This window comes from Ambystoma mexicanum, chromosome 2q (assembly GCF_040938575.1).
Source record: "Ambystoma mexicanum isolate Mex_15411 chromosome 2q, UKY_AmexF1_1, whole genome shotgun sequence".
Classification (NCBI taxonomy): Eukaryota; Metazoa; Chordata; class Amphibia; order Caudata; family Ambystomatidae; genus Ambystoma; species Ambystoma mexicanum.
The window spans coordinates 1,286,288,535-1,286,314,235 of NC_090924.1; the positions used below are offsets into that span (position 1 = coordinate 1,286,288,535).

General features: G+C 47.3%; 1 protein-coding gene across 3 annotated transcripts in view; it reads right to left on the bottom strand.

The window, feature by feature from the left end:
- The window catches only part of DNAJC13 (DnaJ heat shock protein family (Hsp40) member C13), a 2,820,731-nt gene that overhangs the window by 1,741,253 nt on the left and 1,053,777 nt on the right, over window positions 1–25,701 (bottom strand). For all 3 annotated transcript variants that reach the window (XM_069648714.1, XM_069648713.1, XM_069648715.1), the window contains one exon: window positions 20,792–20,874. In XM_069648714.1, coding sequence (XP_069504815.1) covers window positions 20,792–20,874 — 83 coding nt within the window. The remainder of the gene's footprint in view (window positions 1–20,791; window positions 20,875–25,701) is intronic.

Below are 25,701 nucleotides of genomic sequence, written 5' to 3' on the forward strand. Positions count from 1 at the left end.
AAACAGAACATATTTCAGCTAAGGAGTTGGATGAGCCAAAGAGCCAAGGTCTTGTCTTAGAACTAAAATTGGCTGACATTAGATACAATTAAAGTGAAAGAACAGAAACTCCTGTTCAAGAAGGTCAAGTATAAACAAAGACATCAGAGGACTATTAGAAAATACAGTTAAATCCATGAAAAAGGCTCAATTCATGGTGTCCAGTCACGTGATGGCAGAAAGTTGGACGCATGGGGAGATTACACCTACGCATGGAAGCCAGACAGTACCCATACTCCTTAAAAAAATCCCAGAGAACAGTGCAAACTCAAGGCCAACTTCACACACTTATTGACTCTGAAACGTTGAGGTGATGGAGTGTCCTTTTAATTGGTGGGAAACTGGTATCGAAACAAGCTCACCCGCACCTGGTTGTTCAGTCTGCATGCTGCTCATGTAGGTGGAAAGTTATTGACAGGGTTTAGTAGCCAACCAATTATAGAGGGCCAGGCAGTTGGGGGTCCTATAGTTGTGTAACCAATAGGACGGCGTACATTTAGTGACGTTCATAGTGGCCATTTTGAAGGGAGGGCTTAGATGTACGACCTGTTGACTATCCAATTATTTCTCTTTGTTACTCTATAGATATTACACCTATACGTAGTAGTTCACTTAGAGCCAATCCGTCTTCCAGATAGGTTTTAGACGCTTGCCACGTAGGATGACGTTGGTAATGAGGCAGGTCTACACGTCAGTAGTGACACATTTGGTCTGTAAAAAATATGTTTTTTCTCAAATGAGTTGAGAGTGGAGTATTAAGCGATTGCTGATGTTCGGTGTACTCCCTGTTTTACTTACTTATATTAAAACAGACAAACTTTTTGCCAAGCTATTTGTGTCGTCTGAATTATTGATGTTTGATTAAAATCTGCATCCCCATCCATCTCAAGGGTATGGCTACTCATCTTAAAGAGCTGCAAGTCCGCAGTTCAGCTTCTTTAGTACACACAGAAAAACACCCTGGCAGCCTTTCTCTTTGTGCTCCCTGTTCCAACTTGCCCAATGGTGCTTGGCAAAACAGTGCAGCCATCCTTTTGTAGCTGCAAAATTCAGTTTTGATGCAAGGCAGTGGTGCTCAAGGGAGCCAGTGCAGCCATTTTGCTGTTAACTGCAGCTTGGTTATGGATGGGAATTCTGCTGAGTGGGTCAATGTATCCCACATTACCTTCTTTTACTGAGGTTTGTTATGCATTTTGTCCTACTCCAGTGATTGTATATAGGTTATTTTATTTAGTATTGTGTGATATTACATGCTAGTAGTAATTTTTCATGGTGTTCTACACTAAGAAACAATGGATGTCGGAAGCAGCCTCTCTGATCCGATTTTTATTCTGACTTGAGCTGCGGATCGACGTCCTAACGCAGGCAGGTTTTTTTCCTCACGAGTGCCGGAATTTGGGCCGGAGTCTAGTGAGAGGCGAGCTGCTGCGCTGTTGGTATGCTTCACTGTCAGTGCCCGCACACCAATTGGTGTCACCCTTCACTGGGAAATTACAGAAAGGAGAGAACAAGAAAGTGGTGACTGTCCAGCCCCAGCCCCCCTGTACTCGTGGTAAGGCACAAATGAGTGCTGTGCTGCCTTAAGAGCAGTTTTGAGTCCTTGTCTGTGAACATCTAGCACAGCATTTCATTTTATTTCCAGCACTTTAGCAGCATACTCTATTTAGTAAAAGCTGCTGTATTGTGCTGTGCGACTCTTGGTGATTCTTGGCAGGATTATCCACAGAGTGTAGACATTCACCTGTAGCACTGGAATGAGCGTGTAGACTTCCCTTTCTCACTAAACTAAGAAATAACACGAAGTCTAACGTCTGAGTGAGGAAAGCGTGCTGCGTGAGCGTTTTCTTGCTTTTTTTGGTGCAGTCATGGATGCGATAAAACACCCGAGAATGAGTGGCAAGCTCTGCCTGCTCGAGGACCGGGCTCTTCTTAGAAACCAAGGCTCTAGCAGCATGTTGATCTTAGGCCTCAGAGAGCAGCAGTGACAAGACTGTCAGCATTACCTCAATCACTTAAACAGAAAGATGTGACATCAAGAGGCACCACAACTAAGGGCTCAGTTGGGGTGACTGCTATGATGTACTCCAACTCTCCCATACTGAATACACAGACCTCGACAAACTTAATTATAGATGGCAGTGAGTCTGGAACCACTGATTGTACTGTGCCCCGCGGTGAGAGCACCGAGACGGCGCAAAGCGGTAAATGGGTCTAACAGCGAGCAGGCAGAGGCTCTGCCTGAACAGTTTGAATTTGAGAGCAAGCATGAGACCTGACATGTTTTAATGGCAGTCCCCCTGGATGTCGCTCGCTGGCCTGTAAATTTTATTAATTCAAACTTAAACCCCCCACAGTCCTCTGTGGTTAGCACAACTGACACACCTGGAGCCTCTAAGTTGAGTAAAGAATACTAGGTTTGGGGTAATAAGTCGAGGCACCTTTCAGTCGGCTACTTAACTGATTCAAAACAAAAAAAGGCTTCTTCTAAACAGGAAACAAAGCTTCTTTTACAAAGCCCCTGCCTCCAGAGACACAACCCAGTTGGTCACTATATTAATGTCCTGGCACAATCGACCACTGTTTCACCGGGAAGTATGGGTGAGACAGTTTACAACATAATATTAGAAAACTCTGAACACTTAAGACAGAACTGCTATCCTTGCGCCCAGTGAAGTGGGTTTGGTTCCACTACAGCCTGTTAGGGAGAAATCTCATTCTATGGCTAATTTCCCTCACCTAGTTAGTCCCCCAGCAGCTTTGCTGGATTTCTGGAGTTTATTTTTTCCACTTGGTAAGAGTGTGAGCCTTTTTCCCACTCTTACATGTGTTTTGCCATGTGTATTTTTACTGTTTGTGTAATAGTTGGCTCTGGAGGACACCACTCCATGAACCCCACTTTTCATGTGTGTTACACAGCACTTTCCGTGCAGTAACACACGGTCTTTGAGACTTCCCCCCGACTCCATTTTCTGAGGTGGACTACTGTCCCCCAGAAAATAGCCATTTACTTTACATAGTCATTTAAAACTACAGACCCAGTACACCCCATCTTACATGGAGTACTGGAAAGGGTTAACTCCTATCCCTTTTTGTCTGTGCCTCTCTGAGCTTTGTTTTGCTCTTTTAACATTCAGACTTGGCTGGTGGCAGTGGTATATACCCTAACATTTCTACCGCGATTATATCATATAAAACGTGGTACGGTTCCAGGCTATCATACTAGCCTCGAACATAAAACTGCTTGACCAAATGCTCTTTCTTTTGGCTCCGGTCGGGTTTATCGGCCATTTCTTTTTGTTAAAGTCCTTCTTGTGTTTTACTTTGCGGGGCAAACCAGGTTAGTCTCCTTTGTTCACCGTCTTTTGGCGGGCTTCTCTCAAGAAGCCCTCCTTTTGGCATCTGGGTGTCTAGGTGGGCTGAATGTGAGGGAGGGGTGTAGTCACCACCTGCACAGGGTATCCTTGGAAACCCAAGTCGCACTTTGACATAATTGGCTTAGGTGGTTGTCCGGGCCGGACAACCCCCCTGCTGTGCGATTGTCAGCCAGGCTGTGTGAATGGGGGATTTTCGCATAAAAATGCAGGACTCTTCGGCTGGAAGTCAGAGTCGCCACTGGAACTGCAAGGAAGCGGAATTTGATTCGGTCTGCCTTGACAAAAGTATTGCCTATGATTTTTGTCCCCAACTCTCTTGTTAACACAGGTGCTGAGTTTGTTTTAACTCCGGTAACATTTCTTCCTGCGGATACGCGGATCTTTAGTAAGACAGAACTGTCATTACTGTCAAAAACTGATTGAATATGTATTCCCGGTAACGCCTTTTGTTTCATAACACCGGTCTGTCAAATCATAAGGTACTTACCTTGAGCTGTTCTGCACAAAGAGAATTGGTTATGTGGAGTGTATTTTGTGTATGGTTTTAATTTAATAGAAGTGAAGTGTTTTGCAAACAGATGGTCTAGAAATAAATGTACTTTTACTTTTCGACCAAAAACCTTGAGTCAGTGTTTGCTTAAGTCACAGTAATTGTGGTCCTTTGTGTAATTTCTACTACTGCTCATTTGCTCTTGAGATAAGTCTGGCTGCTCCGCTACTGCTACCACTTTAACAGTGTAGTAGAGGCTTGTACCAAAGGTGAACTTGTATTACCACTTGTAGTCTTAATTGTGTGTAGTGGTCCCTAAGGGCACTGCACAGGATTCTGCCTAACAGCCCGAAAGTACAATTGTGAAGTCATCTCCGATGGACGACACACCTAACCCCTTGCTCAGAGGCTCCACAGTCACTCCTAGTGAGGACTACTTCCAATTGATCAACGGCCTACTTGTGCACTGGCAGCCTCTCTGATAGTCAAAATAAGGATTTCTGAGATCATGGAAGCAGACACGCAGTCTACTCCTTTTTTAAACCATGCATCGTTACCATCTTATGTTGAGACAAGGCCCATGACCCTTGATAGTTCATCCCCACAAGGCAAAGATAAAGGGAGGAAGAGACTCCAAGAGTCCTCCACTAGTTTCGACTCTTCGGATTGTGATTCACCTCCCTCTACAAGTAGAACGGTAAGATCAAGTCCTCAAAGGTGCCCCCCCAGCCAATCCAAAGGACCGATTGAGAGGGGGTATTAACGCAGGTACAACGTCTTCCTTGGCCAGCGTATTAGCACGTTTTTTGAAGTTATACGAATCTCTACATGAGAACCTTGAAGACCATTCTACCTTACTTGCTATGTTGCACTCTAAGCCAATCTTCATTTAAGGATTTGCTTCGGCGGTTCAAGGATCATTGGACAAAAACTCTGAGCAGTCCCTGCATATGTACCAAAGAATGTTGGACCCATTAATTAATGAACCCAAGGACAGAAGAGAACTGAGATTGCGATCTGAGCAGGGGGTCGGAACTGCCCCGCTTAAAAAAAAAAAGAAAAAAGAACGAAATCAAAAAGGTTTTAAAAATAATAATTGGGGGGCGCTGTTGAGCAGCCTGCAAGATGACTGCCTAGCTTTCAAGCTCCGTGCCCGACTGCTGAATATCCGCCTGCATCAGCAGTTTCCTGCACCATCCGACACTGGGAGTGTGTGTATTGTGTTTGTCATCCCCGGAGCGACATATTGATCCATGTCGGGGTGAAAAACGTAACTTTATCACCGAGCAGGGCCCTTCTTTTCTTCTTTCTCCTGACCCGGCCCCCCGCTGACTGAGGCCTGCCGGGCCGGGCCGCATATTGAGGATGCGGGCTCGGCCCCTGTATGCTGCTGTGATTTTTACTTCCTAATCCTTGTGGAGCGGCTATCTGCTTCTGGTGCCCTGTGGAGCCGCACTCTATCGCCGCGGGATTGGCCCTCCGGAGGCCGCTGCAGGGGCGGACTATATTTCCTCCTGGCCCGGCCACCTGCGTACCTGACCCTCTGCACGTCGCTTCTCTCCCGGTCCTGTCCCCCCTGTGGCGAGGTGCGCCTGAAGTTGTTGCTGTCCCGAGCGGCCCCTCACTCCTGGCTCGCCCTGAGGACGGGCTGGCATGGCGGATGCGCCCGGTGGTGCGGTTGTGACTCCGGCTGGTGGCTGCCCCAGTGACTCATCCAGCCCCACGGGGGCTCCCGAGGCGATCCCATCGCCCCGGAGACAACACGCCCTCCCCTGCCTGCAGCCGGCCTGCCGGCCGCCCCCCCGTAAGGTGCCTATGGTGCTGTGTTGACTGCTGCCAACCGCCACGAACTTGGACACTGCGGCCCATCCGCATATTTTCTTCTCTATCCCCTGAGAGCGGTCCGGTGCACCTGAGGCCTCGGCCGCGGCTGAAAGACTTGAACTCTGCGCCACCAGGTGAGGAGGTGGGGGGCTGCAGGGGTTGTGTGCTGAGCCCCCGTGTATCTAACGTGTGCATAGCTCGCCTGCAACTTGAGTCCCACCGGATCTGGGATCCCTATACTTCTCAAGCTGCTGCGGACCCGTAGGCCCGGGGCGATAAACGACTTTGTGGCACCTCTGTGATTTGGCGTGGGGTGCAAAACCGCCAGCGACCGGCCACATCCTGCCGCCCAAACTCTGTGCTTGCCTGGCGGTCTCTGTCTACACCCCCCTCCTGCTGCTGTTACTGGAGTCTGTGTACCCGCTCTGGAACGTTTTTGCCCAGTGTGCAGCTCAGCCCTACACTGAGTTTGGATTCCTCCTAACGAGAGATTGAGGCACTCCTTGTCCGGATATTGCTGTACCCAGGGGGCCCAAGGACCACAAACCTAACACCCTGCAAGGGCTGCCCTGTGTCGCTCCGGTGTACTCCCGTAGCATGCCAAGTAAATCATGCGGTTCCAACAAGGCGGGGGCAATGGACAAATACACTAAGTCACTTCCCAGACAGGAGCAGGGAGGGTCACCCCTGAACCAGGACGATTCTGAGGCACCCTCGTGCCCCCCGCCGTCTGACCTCACGACCTTAATGGAAACCATGGCAAAAAACGGTGCCACAAGAAACTGGATGACATTAATGCAAGCGTTGCCTCTATGCGGGCCAAATTGGATCAGCATGGTACCAGGCTGGCGGAGGCCGAGACACGAATCGGGGCCAACGAGGATGGAATGCACACTCTCCAAAACACTGTCTCTGAACGGGTGCGTGATATGAAGCAAGTCAAGGCAAAATGTGATTTGGAGTCCAGGTTCCGTCGAAATAATCTCCGCATCGTGGGGGTCCCGGAGTCCGCCCTCAAGGGCAAGATGGAGCAGGCTGTTGAAAATCTGCTGAGAGACCTCCTGGGTAATCCCCAACTTTCCCCGTTCTTCACGATCGAGCACGCTCATCGGGCGCTGACCCCCCCCCGTCCCAAACCAGGGGACTTCCCCAGGCCGATCATTGAAAAGGTTTTGAGTTTTAGGGACAGAGACCATATACTTCGCTTGGCCCGGGAGAAGGGGGAACTGGAATTTGAATCTCAAACTATTAGAATTTTTGCAGACTTTTCCATCAGTGTGCAAATGGAGCGCAAGCATTTCAACGGTGTGAAAAAGTTACTCAGGGAGAGGAAAACTGAATATGCCATGCTGTTCCCGGCACGTCTGAAGCTTACTCATCGCAATAAGTTATATTTTTTCACAGTGCCGGAGGAAGCAGTGAAATTCATCGAAGCCCACATCCCGCTTCCTGGCTCGGTCGAGGAGCCAATACTTGATGGCTGAAGAAGCGAACACCGGCTCGCACAAGTGGTCCGCCTTGGGCGCCGATAACACACACACACTGTCTATATCTCCCTTGTTGTACTCATGAACCTTGCATTCTCTATATCCTCTATGAGTAACCTGTTGTAATGGCTCCCTGAATTTTACTAATTGATACCGCTACTAGATCCATGGTGCATTGCACCAATCTCACACTCAAGTGGGTTAACGACAACAGCGACCCCCGCTGCAGCTGCAACACCGAGTTTGGAATGTTATGACCGTTGGATGCGCCCCTGTTGGGCGCGCAGGCAGGTGTTCCCCTGTTCCGTTGGGCACCGCTGTGTAGGGTCTTGGGGTGGGTTTCTGTGCACTGCTTGGTTGGGGTGGGCAGTGAGGGTGGGGGGTGGCAGGATTGAGGGATGTTATCTCAAAAATGGCAAGGAGAGTGTGGCTTGGAGAGTGGAAAGGTGTGTCACTGCATCGATAACCATCATACGGTCAACAATCAAAGCTACGCAATGCTGGGATGTCCTGTAAAGTCGTAACATGGCTATTAGACTAATGTCATGGAATATTCGGGGGCTCGGTAACTTCACCAAGGCCCGCAGGATAACGGCGTACGCTCAGAGGCATGGGGTTAATATTCTCCTTTTACAAGAAACCCACGCTCTTGCGCAACTCTCCTCCTCTCTGGCCCCGGCATGGGGCGCCAATAAATTCAACACTGTATATTCCTCTCAGTCCAGGGGTGTCTTAACCTTGATTCACAAATCAGTGGAATTTTCCTTACGTACTAGCCACATAGATCGTGAGGGTAGATATGTGATCCTCCATTGTCTATTAGCTAACACGGAGTGCCTGTTGGTCAACACATACGCCCCGATCATAGAATCCCCTGACCTCTTTGATGACATCAATACCCTGCTTCTGAGATACATCGGGATCCCGGTTATTTGGGGGGGGGGCAAATGAATCTCATACTAAACACTGAACTCGACAGATCAGGCACTGCACACAGGACGGTATCCAGAGCCGCTCGTCGGCTCCAGGCACACATGGGCCCAGCTGGCCTAATCGATGCCTGGAGAGCACTTAACCCACTGGCTAAGGAGTACACGTTTTACTCTTCTGCACACGACAGTCATTCCAGAATCAATCTCTTCCTTCTTTCGGCCGGGTTGATGGGGAAGAATCTGAGCATGCAGATATTACCACGCAGGCTTTCAGACCACTCCCCAGTGACACTCGACATTACCTTGCAGCCTGCACTACCTCGCCACTCCAACTGGCGATTTAAATCTGAGGCATTAAATGACATAATTTTTTAAGGCTGACATCCTTGCGGATGTCAATTCGTTTTTTGACAACAATAAACGCCATGACACAACTGATGGGGTCCGATGGGAGGCTTTCAAGGTGTTCATCAGGGGGATGCGTATCTCTAGGGAAGCTGGGGTCTTGAAAGACATTAGGAACTCTTTGAAACGCTCCGAGACAAAACTCAAGGAACTAGAGCGTGAATACGCCTCTGCTCCCGCCCAAGTTGGCGCAGAAACGTGCGGAATTGGAGACCTTTGAGGCACATGCCCTCAGGGAGATACAATATTATGCACGACCCATTGCGGCTCGTAAATATGGCGAGGGGGAAAGACCCGGTCAAACCCTGGCCAGGCTGGCCCGGATCGAGGGGGGCAGAACCCGGATTGACAGTATTAGGAGCAAGGACGGTGTCCAACATTGAGCTGACCAACCCATTCTTGAGACTTTTTTGGAATTTTATGCTGCCCTCTATGCCCCGCAGAGTGAGCATAGCCCTCAGGACCTGGATCGTCTCCTTGACAGTATCCCCATGTCCTATATATCCCACGCCACTAAAGAACAGCTGGACGCTCCCATCTCTCTTGATGAGATCACTGAGGCTTTCTCTGCCCTTCCCAAAGGCAAGGCCACCAGTGCTGATGGCCTAACAGCTGAATTTTATCAAGAGCACGTTGCTTTACTGGCCCCGCGCCTGCATGAGGTGTGGGATGAGTCCTTCTGCCTTGCCACTCTCCCCCAGAGCCTATATGAGGCTATTATCACTGTACTCCCCAAGCCGGGCAAACCCACGGAGGAGTGTGGCTCCTACAGACCTCTTTCTCTTATGAATACAGACACCAAAATATTTGCCAAGATTATTGCGAACAGGTTCCTCCCCATCATGACGTACCTAATCCACCCGGACCAAAGCGGCTTTGTCCCTGCCCGTTCCACTGCTTTAAATATCCGGCGCCTATTCAATGTCATCTCCAGAATTGACCCTAAAGCTAACGCGGTTGCCGTGACACTAGATGCCCAGATGCCCAAGTGGCGTTTGATATGGTTTCATGGAAGTACCTGTGGGCGGTGCTGGAGAAAATGGGAATTGGCTCACGCATGCTCTCCTATATTAAACTGCTTTACACAAACCCAGTGGCCAGAGTCCTGGTTAATTCTCAGCTCTCGGCTCCCTTCACCCTCCACAGAGGGACGCGCCAGGGGTGGCCATTTTCCCCCCTATTATTTGCGATGGCTATTGAGCCAATGGCAGACAGTGTAAGAGACAAGCATACTTGTAAGGGGATACGCCTGCGTGACACGCCCAAAATTATATCACTGTATGCGGATGACGTGCTTCTGTACATCAGGGACCCCTCGGTCCACTTAGACCCAATCATCCGTGAGATAATCAAAATAGGTATATTTTCGGGCTTCACTATAAATTACACTAAATTGGATATCTTCCCTCTCACACCTGCAACCCTTCAACCGTCATACGAATTCCCACTCAGGTGGGCCCCGGAAGGGATTAAATATCTCGGGGTCCAGGTTTCCCTGTCTAGAGCCTCCCTATTGGCTGACAACTATGATGCTTCTGCGCAGTATGCGGAAGCTAGAATGAAGAGGTGGAGTAACCTCCCCCTGTCCCTGGCGGGAAGACTGTCGCTAATCAAAATGATTATAGTTCCAAAGCTCCTATATATATATTCGCCAACGTCCCACTCTGGCCTGGGAAACACTATTTCACAGACCTGCACGCAGGGTTTGCCCGGTTCCTATGGCACTCCGGGGCCGTCTGCCGGAAATGGCAGCATATGACTTTACCATATGAGAAAGGGGGTTTTAACGCGCCGGATATAGCCCGATACTGGATTGCTGCACAAGCCCAACACGCAACACACTGGTATAATCCCCAAGACCCACCTCCTCATGTCAAATTCGAGATCCTGGCAACCGAGGAGTTAAATGTCATGTCCCTGATCCTCTTCCACTCGTATCAATTCGACGCCCCGGCTGACCCAGTGGCCGCCACAATCAGGGCATGGAAACAGATGCTGCAACCCCACTCCGAACTCCGTCCGTACTATAAATGGCTGCCCATATGGTCATTCCCAGGCCTCGCCCCCACACAGGATAAACCCCTTATGTGACACTGGCTGGACCTGGGGTATCGGGCGCTTTCCGCCCTGTTCCCCGACGGGAAATTCATCACCCCGCAGACATGGAGGCCAGGACACTCTGGCTCACCACTGGAGTTACTGCAATACTTTAGACTCAGAGCGGCAGTGCAGGACATGTGGCCCTCATACCCGGACAAACCCCCAGAGTCCTCCGAAATCTGTTACATCGCTAATTCTGCAGGGGGTAGGGGTAAAATATCCGCCCTTTACAAAATGCTGATAGAATGTACTGCAGAACCATCCTATAAGATTCGGGATGCATGGAGCCAGGAACTGGGGTTGGCAATCACTGACGAGATGTGGCCGAAAATGTGTACACACACGTAAGGTCTCCCTCAACCCTAGATTTAGATGTGTGCAATATAAACTCCTTAATCGCTTGTATTACACTCCCTGGGTTGTTGGGAAGTTCGCACAAAATCAACCCCACGTTTGCCAGAGATGCAAATCCAACGAGGCGGATCACGCACATATGTTCTGGTCCTGTGGGGCGCTGGCCCTGTTTTGGGAGGCTGTGCTCGAGGTCCTCTCAGAGATGGTGGGGTTTCTTGATTGATCCTGACCCTCTGGCTGTGTTGTTTGGGCTGTGGAGGGAGCGGGGGCTAAGCGTGTTTCTAAATTTTTGGACATGGGAGCAATAGTGGCCAAAAGACCCATCCTGCAGTGCTGGAAACGGCAATCACCCCCTATGCTAGAAATGTGGCTAAAGGCTCTCACCTGGACACAGGTGTGTGAGGATGACTATATCAAAACATCGCCCCAAAAACGTGTGGACAGAGTTCTGTAGCTATTTGAATAGCAAAGCTGACCTGGAGCTCCTATCCTCGCCCCCCATCGCCAGATCAGGCAGGGGTGTAAGCTAAACTGTGGGTCCCCTCACTGGACTTGATTTGTTCTTGTGAATGTGACTGCCTCGTTACTAATGCACCGATTGTTGTCCGTACCTTTAAACATGTATCACGGTTTGTTGATGTAGTATGTAATGCACCTGCTATTGCTCCTTGCCAATAAAAAGAAATTTAAAAAAAAATAATAATTACATGTAAGCTCATGGGCTGGCTGTGGCCAGTGCCATGTGGCTCTTTGTTTCTGGAGTGACTGGCTTTTTTACTCAGGTCTCAAAAAAAACCAAACAGGGTTGCACTAGTATAACACTGAGTAGTGACCATAAATCAGAAAGGATAGCAATAACAAATTTGTCGTTCTGGAATTCTATACAATAATCGCTAGACTCATTAAAGGTTTATTTCAGGCACACTTCAGGGGGTAAGGCTCTGATTTAGTGTGTTCTTAAACACTTCGACTCAGACTTTCATCCTTCTGGGGTCGATAAATGTGTACCAACACTGGTTGAGTGATAGTGTATGCATATCTGTTATATGTAAAGCGCTTAAGCGTAAGTGCTTTATAATAACACATCATTATCATTTGGCCTTGGAGGTCTGCTTGAATTCACAGTGCTTTGGTGATGTGGGCCTATACACACTGATTAACGATACATATGGTGATCCATTATTGTATGAAATGTATATCACAGTGATATCGTAACCATATTTTTCGTTGTGTACGTAGGAACAATGCTATGTGATGCCCCTTCCTGTTTTATCAAGGGGCAACAGGTTGTATCCCTTCGCTTCCCATGATATCACTTCGCCATTGGGTCAAATGACATCACTTCCTGTGATGTCATCAGAGGTCAATGGTCGTGTGAGGTCACTTCCACTACCCCTAGTGTTTTGGTGCAATGACGTCCAGGATCTGAGGTGGAATGTTTGCCTAAAAACGTCCTGACCATAACATTAACTAACTTGGAAAGAGAAGGTGAACAAGTTCTAGTCAACTAGAACACTCCCGTTCAGCTGGTAGCTTCACAAACATTGTACCAAACGCAACAATTCAAACAGAAGAAACAAACAGATTGTGGAAGCTGACAATGATGCCCTGCAGAACTCCCCTTCTGTTATGTTTCAATGCAGGAGATGGACCACAAGATCTTAAACGTTTCAAGCAATGAGGCATTTTGACAGGGAATATTCAATTTTCTCGAGGAAAAAGAAAATAAAGCAAGGGGTGAAAGAACTCCAACTGCAATGCACAAAATGTAAAAACGTAAAGTCTGTCAAAATAAGATTTAAATTGAATGATTCGACTGGTGGAAATGGTACCACCATGATCCCGATCAGTCCTACGTCTCTAGCAACTACCACCCGAATATGCTCACACAAGACGTCCAATGCTCAAGGCAGATGCATCCGGTTGGAAAAGGTTGTTGATTCGCAGGAGGCCTAGACACTAAACCGAGGAAACGTACTGAGACTCTTCCATCATATACCAAAACTAAGAACAATCTGTTTCAGAGTACTGCTACACCTATGCTCTAAATTGGTGAAAGAAATTATCTTGGAAGAGGCTCCAGCATTCATGCCCTTCAGCTTCAATTTAAGGGAAGTTTTGCTCAAAAACCCCCTTGACTTTGGAAAGACCGGAGATCAACAAAATGTCTAGCTACAATGTGGTCTCATTTCCGAATACAATCACTAAACCACTAAGAACATTCCGCAACCAACCCTAATAAAGGAGGATTGAGCTCTGTTCTACAATAAAAACAACGTTACTTCAAGTATAAGTCCGCCCTTCAAAATTATAGTGGCCACGAATGAGGGTGCTACAAGAAAAGTAGTGAATCAAACAGATTCTGAAAAACGTGAACAGCAAGGATTCAAGAGCATGGTTAGCGCAGGCCTTGATCCTGAACAAAGGAAAAGATTAACTCAAGGTACAGGGAGAAATGGAGGACCTTGCCTTGGCATTGTGTAACACAAGAGGTTTCAAACACCTATTTACGAGAGGAGAATTGACTACAAGGCTTAAAACATAACATGCTTTCAGGAAACCTGGTCAGTACAGACACCGCTGGCTTAGTTAAAAAGTGTAAACAAATATATTAAAACTGGGTTAGATACCATAAGCGGATGATGTTCCAAAAGGACGCCGAAAACATGAGGTCTAAAATCTGTAAAAATAAAACTACGCAATCTTGGCAACTAATTAATTCTGCAGTCTTGGGAGGATGGCACACTGGCAACACGCTTGCCTTGGAAGTAAGACGACGTGGAGCAACACAGGTTCGATCCCCGGATCTGCGCTTAGAAACCTCTGGGTATTAAGCGCGTTATAACTAACCAATTATAATAAAGCTCTACTACTTAATGCTATCTCAGAGGAATTCTGGGTGAAGAACTTCAACTCTATTTGACACACATGACCAATGCCAGGTCTGTGCAGCAACTGAATGGCCTAGGACATTTAAAAAGGAGCATATCAACTGGATCCATAAGACTAGAAATTAAAGAGCATCTGGCCCGGACAGGCTTTCAGACATGCTAAAGGCCAAACCCATTTTATTCAGTCAGATTGTGATGCTAAAAGAAATCACATTGTCATGGAGATCTTCGATAGTGTTTCCGATCTTCAAGAAGGGGGCCAGAGCGTAGCCTAAGAACTAACGTCCTATTGTCGTCCTTGACGTATTGTAATTAGCGTAAAGCGCTGTGTAAAAAGAGTGAAACACTCGGTTCACCTCAGATGTCGAATGGACCAGCATTCCAGAGATGTCCTGCACAAATGGAATGTGGTGGCTCCCCCTTCCTGCCGCACAACCCTGGCCAGCAATTTACCGGGGAATTACCCCTCTCCGTATTTCCTTGCAAATCCAGGACTGTCCAAGAAATTGCGCTGTCAGAGTGTTCCCTGAACTTATCAAGCTCATCTTTGATCTGGCCAAGTGTGGCAGCAGTTGGAGCTGCTGCATATTGCATTTCGGGTCGACTAAAGATAGCCTCATTCTCTTGGATGTTAAGGCGTATCACCCTAACCAGCCCAGATTCCTTTGCCAAAGACATGCCGCAAATTTAAGCCTTGAAGGTGTCCCAAAGGGATGTGTGAGAGGTGATCGAGCCAGTGAAGATCTCAAAGTACTCCTAAACGCATTTCTCAATCCCAGCAGCAAACACTGGGTCAACCTGTGCCCTTGGCTCAAGTCTCCATGGGGGTCTTGACTCCCCTGCAACCCCCAGTGTAAGTATCAGCACAATACCCTTACATTCTCTGCCTCTACAATAAGGCCGGCCAAAGTGTCAATACGTGAGTGAGAGTCATGCACCGTTGGGTAAAAGGAGTACATACGGGTTGACGGGCGTAGTAGTCTCCAGGCATCCAACAACCCAGTCTGGACTGGCCTATTATCGTGCAGGCAGCTCTAGACAGGTGCCGGGCTTTACACCCAGATCTGTCAAGGGTGGTATTCAGAATGGTGTTAAAGTGCCCGCCCTACAGGATGGGCACTAGGGGGTACAGTGCCAATAGGTCTGTGATCTGGGTGTAGAATTCTGGGTCATTGATGTTTGGACCATATATGTTCATTAACACCATTTCCTGGACCATTAGTACCCTATGTGTCAAGACATACCATCCAAGTGGGTCTGTGTGTGAGGACTTATGTGCATTGTTTTATGGATCAGGGTCATGACTCCCCGACATTGGGTGGAGTACGTAGTCTAGTAACGCTGTGCACCCCAAGTCTTAGCATATTTGTCATAGCCCATTGCTAGTGCATGTGTTTCCTGCAGGAATAAGTTGCGGGTCTTATGCCGTTCTATACATAGTTGGAGCTTTCACATTTTCACAGGATTGCCCAATCCGCGCACATTACAGCTCATGCATTGCTGTGTCTTAGCTGCCATCTAATCTGAGCACAAAGTGAATCAAGGGCCTAGTGTGGGCAAGTGACAAGCACTTCACTAGCCTAACCCAATGGGGATACTGCCATCCCAGAAACATAACCCGAATGCCAAGCACATTTTGTTCAACTCCCTGCCAAGCCCAAATACCCACCCGCTCCTCTCCCAATCAGAGGAATGAAACCCCCACCCCCAAATCCCAAAATTCTTTGCAACTTTGCATGGCGGGCTGCTAGCCGACTGCGGCCTGGCCTACAACCCAGCAGAACCTTCCATATATAAACCAAATTTTAAGTACATATCGCAAGTTTACAGGATCTACATGATCGCGAAGAGACCTATAAAGTAAATATTAGCAAGTGTGTCCAATAAATTGAATAAAGAACCAATCTTACACCAGAGACGAGCCCATGGGACTCGTAGGAAAGTGTGTTAAGCAGGGGCCACCCTGGGAAAGGGTCATCGAGGAATTTCATGGTGTCCTCAGGTATTGCGAAGTATGCCTTCCCAGTATGTTCGATCCTTAGCTTGGCTGGGTACAAGTCAGCATATTTCACCTCCAGGTATCGGTATCGGAGCCTCTTCTACGCAGCCCAAAATGATTTCCGCTCCTGTTGTACGGCACTCGAGAAATCAGGATACAGGTGGATCCTGCTGGAGCCCAACATTAACTCCCCCTTGGCCCTGGCAACTCTCAACAGAGTGTCCCTGTCACAGTAGTTAAGAACCTGTGCAATTACTGGACAGGGGTTGGGGGGGAGCCCGAGGCTTGGTTTTCGGAGCCAGTGGGCACACTCTATTGCAAACTGCAGCAAGAGTTTCGGGCCCTGCAGCAAAGTTAAGAGTATGTTCAACAAAATCCTCCATAGAGCCTTCAATATTGTTTTCTGGTACTCCTATAATACGTAGATAGTTTTGCCTCGAGCGGGACTCCAGATCTTCATTCTCCTTACTGATGGATTGCACTTGCTTAGTGAGTGAGGTTACATCAGCCCTTAGTGCCGTGATGTCATCCTCCGCTCGCCCCACTCTAGTCTCCACCTCTGTGAAGGGGGTGTCAGTTTTTTCTATACAAGATTTTATAGCACTGATTGTGCCACTCATGTCGTCGATTTTGGTGTGTATGGCCATGAACCCTTCTCGCGTATTATATCCCTCCTCAGATGCCAGTGGCTAACTGCCATTGCCCACAGCCACCAAACCCCCTGAATCTTAGGTGCAGCCTTGGTATAAATGTTTATTGTACTCTGTTTCTTCCCACCACCCTTTGCCATGATGGCGCAGCAAGTGGAGTACCACAGCGCGGGGGACAGGTGGGTTTGCGGCGCCGACAGGACACCAACAGGCACCTTCCCCACTGAACCGGTGCGACCCGCTGCAGTATCAACAATCCAACTCAAGCAACAGTGGGGTGTGCAAGAGGGTCAGCGAGTGTCACAGGAGTCTATACCACATCAGTTCCGTCGGGTGCAGGATGCAGACCAAGGCAGACAGGTCAACATGGTGGTCCTGCGACCGCAGCGGTCTGAATGACACGTAAGTGGATGAGGCACTGGGAGGTCGGGGGGCAGCAAGTCCATGCACAGCTGAGCGTCGCAGCAGCACCGACCTGTTGATTAGTTTTGCAGTGGCCCACGGTCCAGGGACAACCCAGCGGGGCAACAGCGTGTATCCACAGCAGTTATTACCATGGATAATGTTGTGACTGATCACTCGGCAGAGTCACTGCGGATATGTGTGCGGCTTGAATGGTGTCAGAATCAAGGCAGGTCCTCACTGGGGCTGCATTGCTGCAGCTCCGCCAGTACAGAGGTCGGTGGCCGTTAAACAGCAGAATACACACGCCACAGGGTGCAGATCGTGAGATTGCGCATGGGCGCTGTGCGATTGCCAGAGCAACAGGATCCAAGTCCCAGACCCAGCAGGGATCAGCTGCAGGTTAGGGCGAGGAGAATCGGGTGCTAAGGGCCATCCACAGACAGCGTCACAGAAGAGAGAGCAGGTGTCCAATCCTCAGTCAGACAATGTGCTGTCCCAGCAAGTCTGCAGCCCAATGTCGGAGTAGAGGGGCAGTTAACAGGCAAACAGTGTTCAAACGACTGGGGCCACCTCCGCAACGACGCGGTCCCAGGCACTTCAACCCAGGAGGAACCCCGCTGCAGCTCCCCAACCCGGCAGCAGCCCCACAGAGGCGGGAGGTAGAGAGGCCTGCGGGGAACCACGGAAAAGGCGTCAGTAGCTGGGTGCACAGCTGCAGGCAGGGTGTCCAGGCACCAGTTGTCAATGTATGTTCGTCTTGTGGGCTAGCACGAGCCGGCCAGTAATGTCGGAGATGGGGGCGGGAGGAGCGGGACTTCGAGTGTCGGCAGCAGCAAAGGCCGGGAGGCGGCCAGAAGCATTCCACGGTGCACAGTTTACAACGGCCAAATCTGCATTCGTTCCACCTTCTATTGCAGAGCCTACAGGTCAGGCGGCCATCTTTGTGTCACGCAAAAGCGCCTCCCCCAGTTCTATCTATTTTAACTTATGTCGCTGACATTTTATTTCAACTGCAAGTAATACATGGCTGACTTTGGAGGGCCTTTTTTGGAAAAAGGTCAAACTTCCGCAAGGCACTCCTACCAACTAGTAAGATACGAGCTTGGCTTCATTTCAATGAAAGCCATGCAAAATGGATATTATTGTCCCTATATATGAAATTTATAGTAGAGACCCCTGTGAGAGGTTTCTCACTTATCAAGGAGGCTTTGAATAATCACAGTGACCCAGTCCTTGAACTGTGGAGATTGGCATGTCACCTGCTAATTGAGGAACTGAATTCCTCTGAAGAGAAACTATTGTTAACCCTTGGTGGTTGTCAAACTCAAGGCATATGGAGTGGTCGGAAATATTGGCGCAAATATCCCAACTTAAGCGACATCAGAACTCTTGTGACTATTCACGATCCTATAATACTCTCCCCTAAGTACTTACTGAAATTTCCATGTTCCTGCTACAGGTCCCAATTCCTAAGGTTTCGTGGTTTCGTTTTAACTTGTACGATGGCTCAGCAGGTTAAACGCTTGTTGCTGTGATCTGCGTTTGGTCTGCAGGTCGCAGGTTCAAATCCCGGCAAGGCCAATTCAGCCTTTCATCCTTCCTAAGTCGATAAAGGAGTACCAATTTCGATTGGGTAATAACAGTAATGTCTGTAAATATGTCCTATGAAAAGTGCTTAAGATTAAAGTGCTATATAAAAATAAATTATTATTATAATATCCTAATATTATAATGTTAATTGCTAGGAGATTGTGGAGGGGTGAGGACTTGTCTGCAGGTTCTGCAGCAACAAGAATAGCAGTGAAACACTGCAACATTTATCACTCTTTTGCACAGGCTTAATACCTAAAAGAACACTCCACCTGGGAACAGTCTTCGATGAAATGGTCACAATCACTCAAGAAGAATGGTGGATGTCGTTCAGGAGTGGGGGAAAGAGTTTCAATGATTGGAGCACAGATTACAGTTCTGGAGGATGTTTTTAAGGGGCTGGATACCTTGACTGTAGACAATTAAGTAATGCACGGTGAGCAATACAGAAGATTAGGATGTAGTTCTTTTACTTGGTTGATATTGTAGAATTATGAAACTCTACATACAACTGGTTTTTATAAATCAATGTTGTTTTTCTTTTTTGAAGGAACAGACTGTAAAATCGTGTTAAATAGCCATAAATAAATATTTTTTATAACTGATTGTTTAAGTGTGTTCCTTGAATTTTCACTGTGTGTACTCATTGAGGGCCCCTTTACCAGGCTCACTTAGCCTTGACCACTCACTCGCCTTGCTACCATGAACTGGTTTGACAACAGCTCCCAGAGTTCCCGTCACTAAACTTGGTTGGCCTTCTATACATCTGCCCACCAGGCAAGAGCATAGAAAATCCATCCCGACAGTAAGCATACGAAGATCAATCCATTGAATGTATGTTTAGCAAATTCGGAGGGCAAGTGGGGAGCGAGCAAGGCGGACAATGATTTCCTATGTAAGTCAGTACAAAAATATACACCCTTAGCTCTTGAGGGGTAATAGAAGGCAACACTGAGCATAAATCTGATGTTTGGAATAATGCAGTAAAGTCACCTGTATAACACCACCTTAATGCTAATAACCATACAGCCGCGCAAGTATGATGTAGGAAGTCGTGGTTAACAATCCACAAGGAGGAACTTTGGAACCAAAACCAGAAAATTCCATTGTGTCTGATTTCACACAGAGTTTCTACAGTGTCAATGAGATGGATGAGAAAAAATTGATTGTAAATAAAGTTCTGTTGCATGAATAGGTTCTGCATTTGGACTTTAGGAAACAGGATGGAACTCCGTAGAGTGCACTATATATTTTGATCCTAGGACTGTGGAAAGTGGTGAGGCGGTTACTTTCCCCCCTGCACGGGGTAAAGTTCACAAGTTGAATAAGTGGTTGTGTTCAGGTTCTGATCATCCTGAATTGTAGGTAAACTAACTGCTTGTTTAAGACTGTCTATTAAACAGCGCTAGCATACCAATGACAGTGATATTATGTTCATTTGATAACCAGACTACTTGATAAAGGGACATTCAGTCTCAAATCATACGCTGCCTTTTAAACGTACACGTTAGAACGTTGATACGTTATGAATTCCCTCAAAGGAATGGATTTATGGAAACATGGAAGTAAAAAAAAGCATTGCAATTACATGGAGGAGCTTTAAGGACCAGACATAACATAGAAGAGGGTAGCATGTGATTTTATCGAATAAACAAAGAAAGCATTTTTAAAGAAGTCAAACATCCACACATAAAATACAGAATTTTGTGGTTTTCGTTGTTTTGGGCGATTGGAGACCCCTCCGCCTCCTTTTATTTAAAATATGTTTTCCCCAACCCCTTAAACCACGTTTCTCATTCCCAACTACATTTAATTACCCTTCTATAATTCGTTATTTTTGTATCTTGTATTGGGTTCGTCCAAAATTGCATTCTTTATCATCTATTCAATAACATCACTGCATACCATATAGGAGTATTTTGGTAATAGGGATGAACAAAGTGTTCTTTATTCCCAATAGGAGGTGAGCATGCAGCATTTACCTAGGTTAACCTAGTTCGTCCTATGAACCCGAATGCTTTCAATACTGTCTCAGTACCTTCATTTGACAAATTGCTGTTCCTCCTTGCTTTAACAATGGCTTAAACTCAGACATATCCTATCAAGTTTCAGGTTTAGTTAGGGATATAATCTTGCAACCACTGTTCATAATCACCAAGCACAAAACTGCAGATTTTCAGTTTCTTTACTAATGTATTTCATTGCGATCGTTAGGCTTTAATCTTGTTTTTTACAATATAAAGACATTTACCTGTAATAAAACAGATCCCAGTTGGACTCTATCTTTATCCGCTGCCTTCGCTTTCTTAGTATTACAGGCTTCTGAGTAACATTCTGCAATCATAAAACAGAGCTTGAAAAGTTAACATTGGATCTGGGAAGCTAACAAGAGAATATGCATCATTGTGGAATGTCATTAATTCTTAACAGTAGCCACCAACTCCATTGCTACAATACAATAAGGATGAGTTACATAGTGTACCTAGACAAAGGCAAGTCCGTTATTTCAATTCCTGTATGTAAAAACATTGAATTCTGAATCTATAAATGTTCTTTCTATGTATTCTTCTGCCACAGATTCTTCACCAGATAGATATCCATTCCAGTGTCAGCTGCTTGGAAAACCTTGACAAGGGGTGTAGTGCACCTCGACTCGGCCATCAATCAATCTTGACTCGATATAGCTGTTGTCAAATCGGAATGGGACGTTGGTCCTAGTAAATATATTGCACCACTATGCCCTGGCACCTAAGTTCCCCACCTTCTCCCCAGACCAGAAATTCCCCCCTCCTCCCGAGCTCAGCTGCCGCGGAGCAAGAATCAAACTATTCGGAGGAGACAGCCACAACTCATAGAAAAAAGAAAAACCTGAGAAGGATTTTTTTTTGGTGAACAGTGAAGAACGGGGCTGCAAAAAAGGAAGCAGAATCACACCAATAGGTTACACAGTAGCCCTTTAAACGAGATCTCACCTCTTACTCCCAATAGAGAAGTTAGTCATTAACTGGAGACAGTTTCATAGCGGAGCAGGATGGGAAGGTGATGAAGAATCTGCGGGAGAAGAATCCATAGAAAGAAGTTTACAATAATTTCTCCTTCAATGGATTGCATTTTTCCCACAAATTCCTCATCAGATAAGACTCCTCAAGCAGTATGTGTGAAGGAGGAGGGATGAAAGTCCCTACACAAAACCGCTCACCCAAAACTAGCATCGGCTTCATGAGCTACATCCAGTCAATAGTGTTTGGAGAAGGTATGCAGTGAGGACCAAGTTGCAGCTCGGCCAATGTCCTTCACTGGCACCCCCCTTTGCTGAGCCGAAGAGGCAGCACCCCACCGCCCCTAATGGAGTGGGCTCTGATGCCAGGAGCCAATTCCTTCCCTGCGCTGCGATAAAATTCGGAAAAGAGGAGTGATCCATCTAGAGATGGAGACAGCCAAACACTTTCTTGCCATCGAGAAGGCTATGAATAGTTGGTTTGTTTCCGTAAATTCCACTGTTCTCACAACATAGAAGCAAACAGCCCTCTTTGGGTATAGCCTATGGAAATGCTCCTCCTCCTTGGAGGGAGGTGGGTAGAAAGTTGGCATGTCAATAACCTGGGACAGATGGAACTCCAAGCATAAAGCAAACTTGTTGATGGTCTGAATGCAGCCAGCAGCACTTCAAGTACCTCCTCCGAGAGGTCCCAGTTGTTATACCTCATCCTCTCAAAAGCCACGCATGTAGGTTGATGGATTCCGGGTTCGGGTGGAGTACCCGACCTTCCGACTTAGATGGGAGATCCGGCAGTGAAGGCAACAATAGAGGTGGGCTGATGGCCAAGTCCAGAAGTTCCAAGAACTGTTTCTCCTCACCCAATCCGGGCGATCAGGGTTGCTCGGAACCTCCCGAGAACCCACGGAATGACATGAATCGGAGGGAAGGCATAGTGGAGATTGAAAGTCCACTCCACCAAAAATGCATCCCCCAGTGCGCCTCTCGCCGGGAATTCCCACAAGCAAAACTGTCTGCACTTCTTGCTGGACTCTGTGGCAAACCGATCCACTGCTGGAGTACCCCACAGAGAGAGAACCTCCTTCTAGGACTCCCTGGCACATTTCCCACTCGTGTGAGACCATGCTCTGCCTGCTCAGAGTGTCCGTCAATCCATTCTCCGTGCCCACCAAATGTATTGCTGAGATGAAGATCTGATTTTCTAAAAGCCAGAACCACAGCTGCCTCTCCTCTCTACAAAGGGGAAGGTAGCATACGCCACACTGCTTGCTCAGGTAGTGCATGGCCACTGTATCGTCCATCATCAGAGATGCACTTCCCTTTTAGAGAGGGCGTGAATTATTATTATTTATTAAGCGCAACCAAATAGAGCCCGGAGGCATACGGGCACAGATCGTAAGAACAGGTTAATTCGAGCAGACATCATGAGAATACTTAGTATCTAAAAAGATGAGTTGAGTTTGTTTTTAAATTCTCAAATTGATTCACAATTTCTTATATTGGGTGGCAAGGCATTCCATGTAATAGGGGCACTTGACCAGAATGCGCCTTTTCTCACAAGTTCTAAGGAGGTTTTAGGTACCTTAAGGATTCGATCTCCATTTGAACTCAGTGAGCGTTTAATTTGCTTAAGTTTTAACCTATTAATTATGTAGGGAGGCGCATCACCGGATAAAGCCTTAAACGTGATGGTTAGGAGTCTGAATTACACTCTTTGCTCAATGGGTAGTCAGTGCAACTTCCTTCTTACCTCCGAGACATGTGCATATTTTCTTAGGCCCATGAGAGCCCTTATTGAGCTATTCTGAACTACCTGGAGTTTATTCAATTCAGCTTTGTTTATACCAATAAGCAAGTAGCCACAATAGTCAAGTTTTGAAGATACAATGGCTCTTGCGATGGTTTCGCCTCCTGCTTGCAACAGGAATGGTCTTATATGAGCCAGGAGTCGAATGTAATACGCAGATGAGCAAACTAGATTATTTACATGGTCTGACATACTTAGTGATTGGTCGAAGGTGACTCCGAGAATTTTAATTGTTTCCTTAACTTGAATCAGATGATTATCAATACTGAAAGTTTGATAGTCTGTTGTCAGTATATCAAGCCATTGTGTTTAGTGCCAAACAACATCATCTCCGTTTTCCCTGGATTCAGGGCCATGCCGTTAGCATCCATCCATTTGCGGATAAAATTGTATATTTATGCTATATAGTGTAATTAGAGAAGCATATGTCCTTATTTTCCAAATCGTCAAAAAAAGGAACCGTAAATAGTTTGTATAAAATTGGTGATAATGCTGCCCCCCTAAGGTATTCCATAGTTCATGGTTACTGGGTCTGCCTGCGCTTGTTTACTGCAAACCCAGATCGTTCTTGAGCCTAGGAAAGATAGCATCCAGTTCTTGGCATTGACAATGAAATGTGCTCTTTTCTCCAATCTTTTCAAAAGGAGTTGGTGGTGCACCAAATCAAATGCCGCCAAGAGGTCCAAGGACATCAGAAGCATTGTGGATTCATTTTTGCCATCATATTGGATTTAAGTTCCAAGAGGGCTGACTCCATACTGTAACCTGGACCAAAGCCTGGTAGTCCATTATTAAGAATGAGGTGTTCATTAATAAATCTTGCCAATTGATCGCAGGCCACTCTATCCATGATTTTTCGAATACTTTCAAGGCCAACCTGATCGCTTGCAGCCCCACCCTGTTGATGTGCCATTGGGCTTCCATCGAGGACTAAAGGCTGCTCACCTGCAAATCCTAGCAGTGAGTGCCCCAACCCTTCAGCGACGCATCCGTGACCACCCTGACCTGAGGCCATGCAGGCCAGAAAGGTTCCACCGTCATCATGTTCTCGCTGCTGACCTACCAAGAGAGATCGTTGGCCACCAATCTGGACACCTTTAGACTGTCCTTTACGGTGCCGAAGTACTGGAACCATTGACACCGTAGGAGCCACTGCAGAGACTGCATCGGCGGTCTGGCTTTTGGCATTAGAAAAATGCAGGAGGCCATGAGACATAAGAGGCAGAAGAAAGGAAACCGCTGGCAAGGTGTTGTGGCACTGGTGTCCAGCATCACGCTGATGAACTGGAACTTTTGTGATGGTGTTGAGTGGGACTTCTCCATGTTAAGGGAGAAGCCCAGCATGTAGAGTAGCGAGCAAGTGTCCTAGAGATGGGATAACCCTTGTTCCGTCGACTTCCCTCAAATCAACCAGTAATCCAGGTATGGGAACCCGGGGATGCCGGATCTCCTGAAGTGGAAAGCTACTACCGCAATTATCTTGGTGAAAACTCTTGGAGCAGAGGGGAGCACCTTGAACTGGTAGTGCTGGTCCCAGATGAGGAATCTCAGGAATTTTTTAGTGCTTCAGGTGGATTGGCATATGGAAATCTATTGACATCAGCCAGTCCTGAAGCCTAAGAGCGTGCGGCTTTCTTTCTACTTTCTTTCTACTTCACCATTTAGAACGTGTCCTTTTGCAGGAACTTGTTCAAGGCCCCGACGTCCAAGATGGGACAGTGTCCTCCCACTTTCATGGGTACCAAGAAATACCAGGAATACTAGCCTGATCCTCTCTGCTCGGGCGGTACCTCTTCCACAGCACCCTTCAAAAGCAGGGTTTGCAGCTCTTCATTGAGCTCCCCCTGTTCCAGTTGCTGAGGAGGTGGGGGTGTGATCTGTCTGGCAGCATTTTAAAAAAAGGCAGACAGTAACCCCATTGGATGAGCTGGAGCACCCAGGCATCAGAAGTAATCTCGCAACATCGGGGCCAGTGCTTGCATATCTGTCCCCCATCTGGGGAACCGTTAGGGGAGAAATCCAAGCAACTTAGAGGGCAGAGTCGCCTCTGCTGCCGCCATCTGCTGGCCTTTGTAGGCCCCACCTCCCCTTCTAGAGCGCAGGAAACCCCTCGGTCCCTGCCTGGGTTGCGGGAGCTGAGCTTTCCTGCCAAAGGGGATGCAACGTCTGTAACCTCTTACCCTTGAGTCGAAGCTAAAGGCAGGTTTTAGCCGGCTGCAGGACAGCGAGGCCCAGAAACTTGGCGGCAATCTGAGTCCATAAATGTCTCAAAGGACTCGTCGGCTTTAGTGCTGAACAAATTCTCGCTGTCAAAGGCGATGTCCAGTAATTTGTTTTGGACCTTGGGCAAGAACCC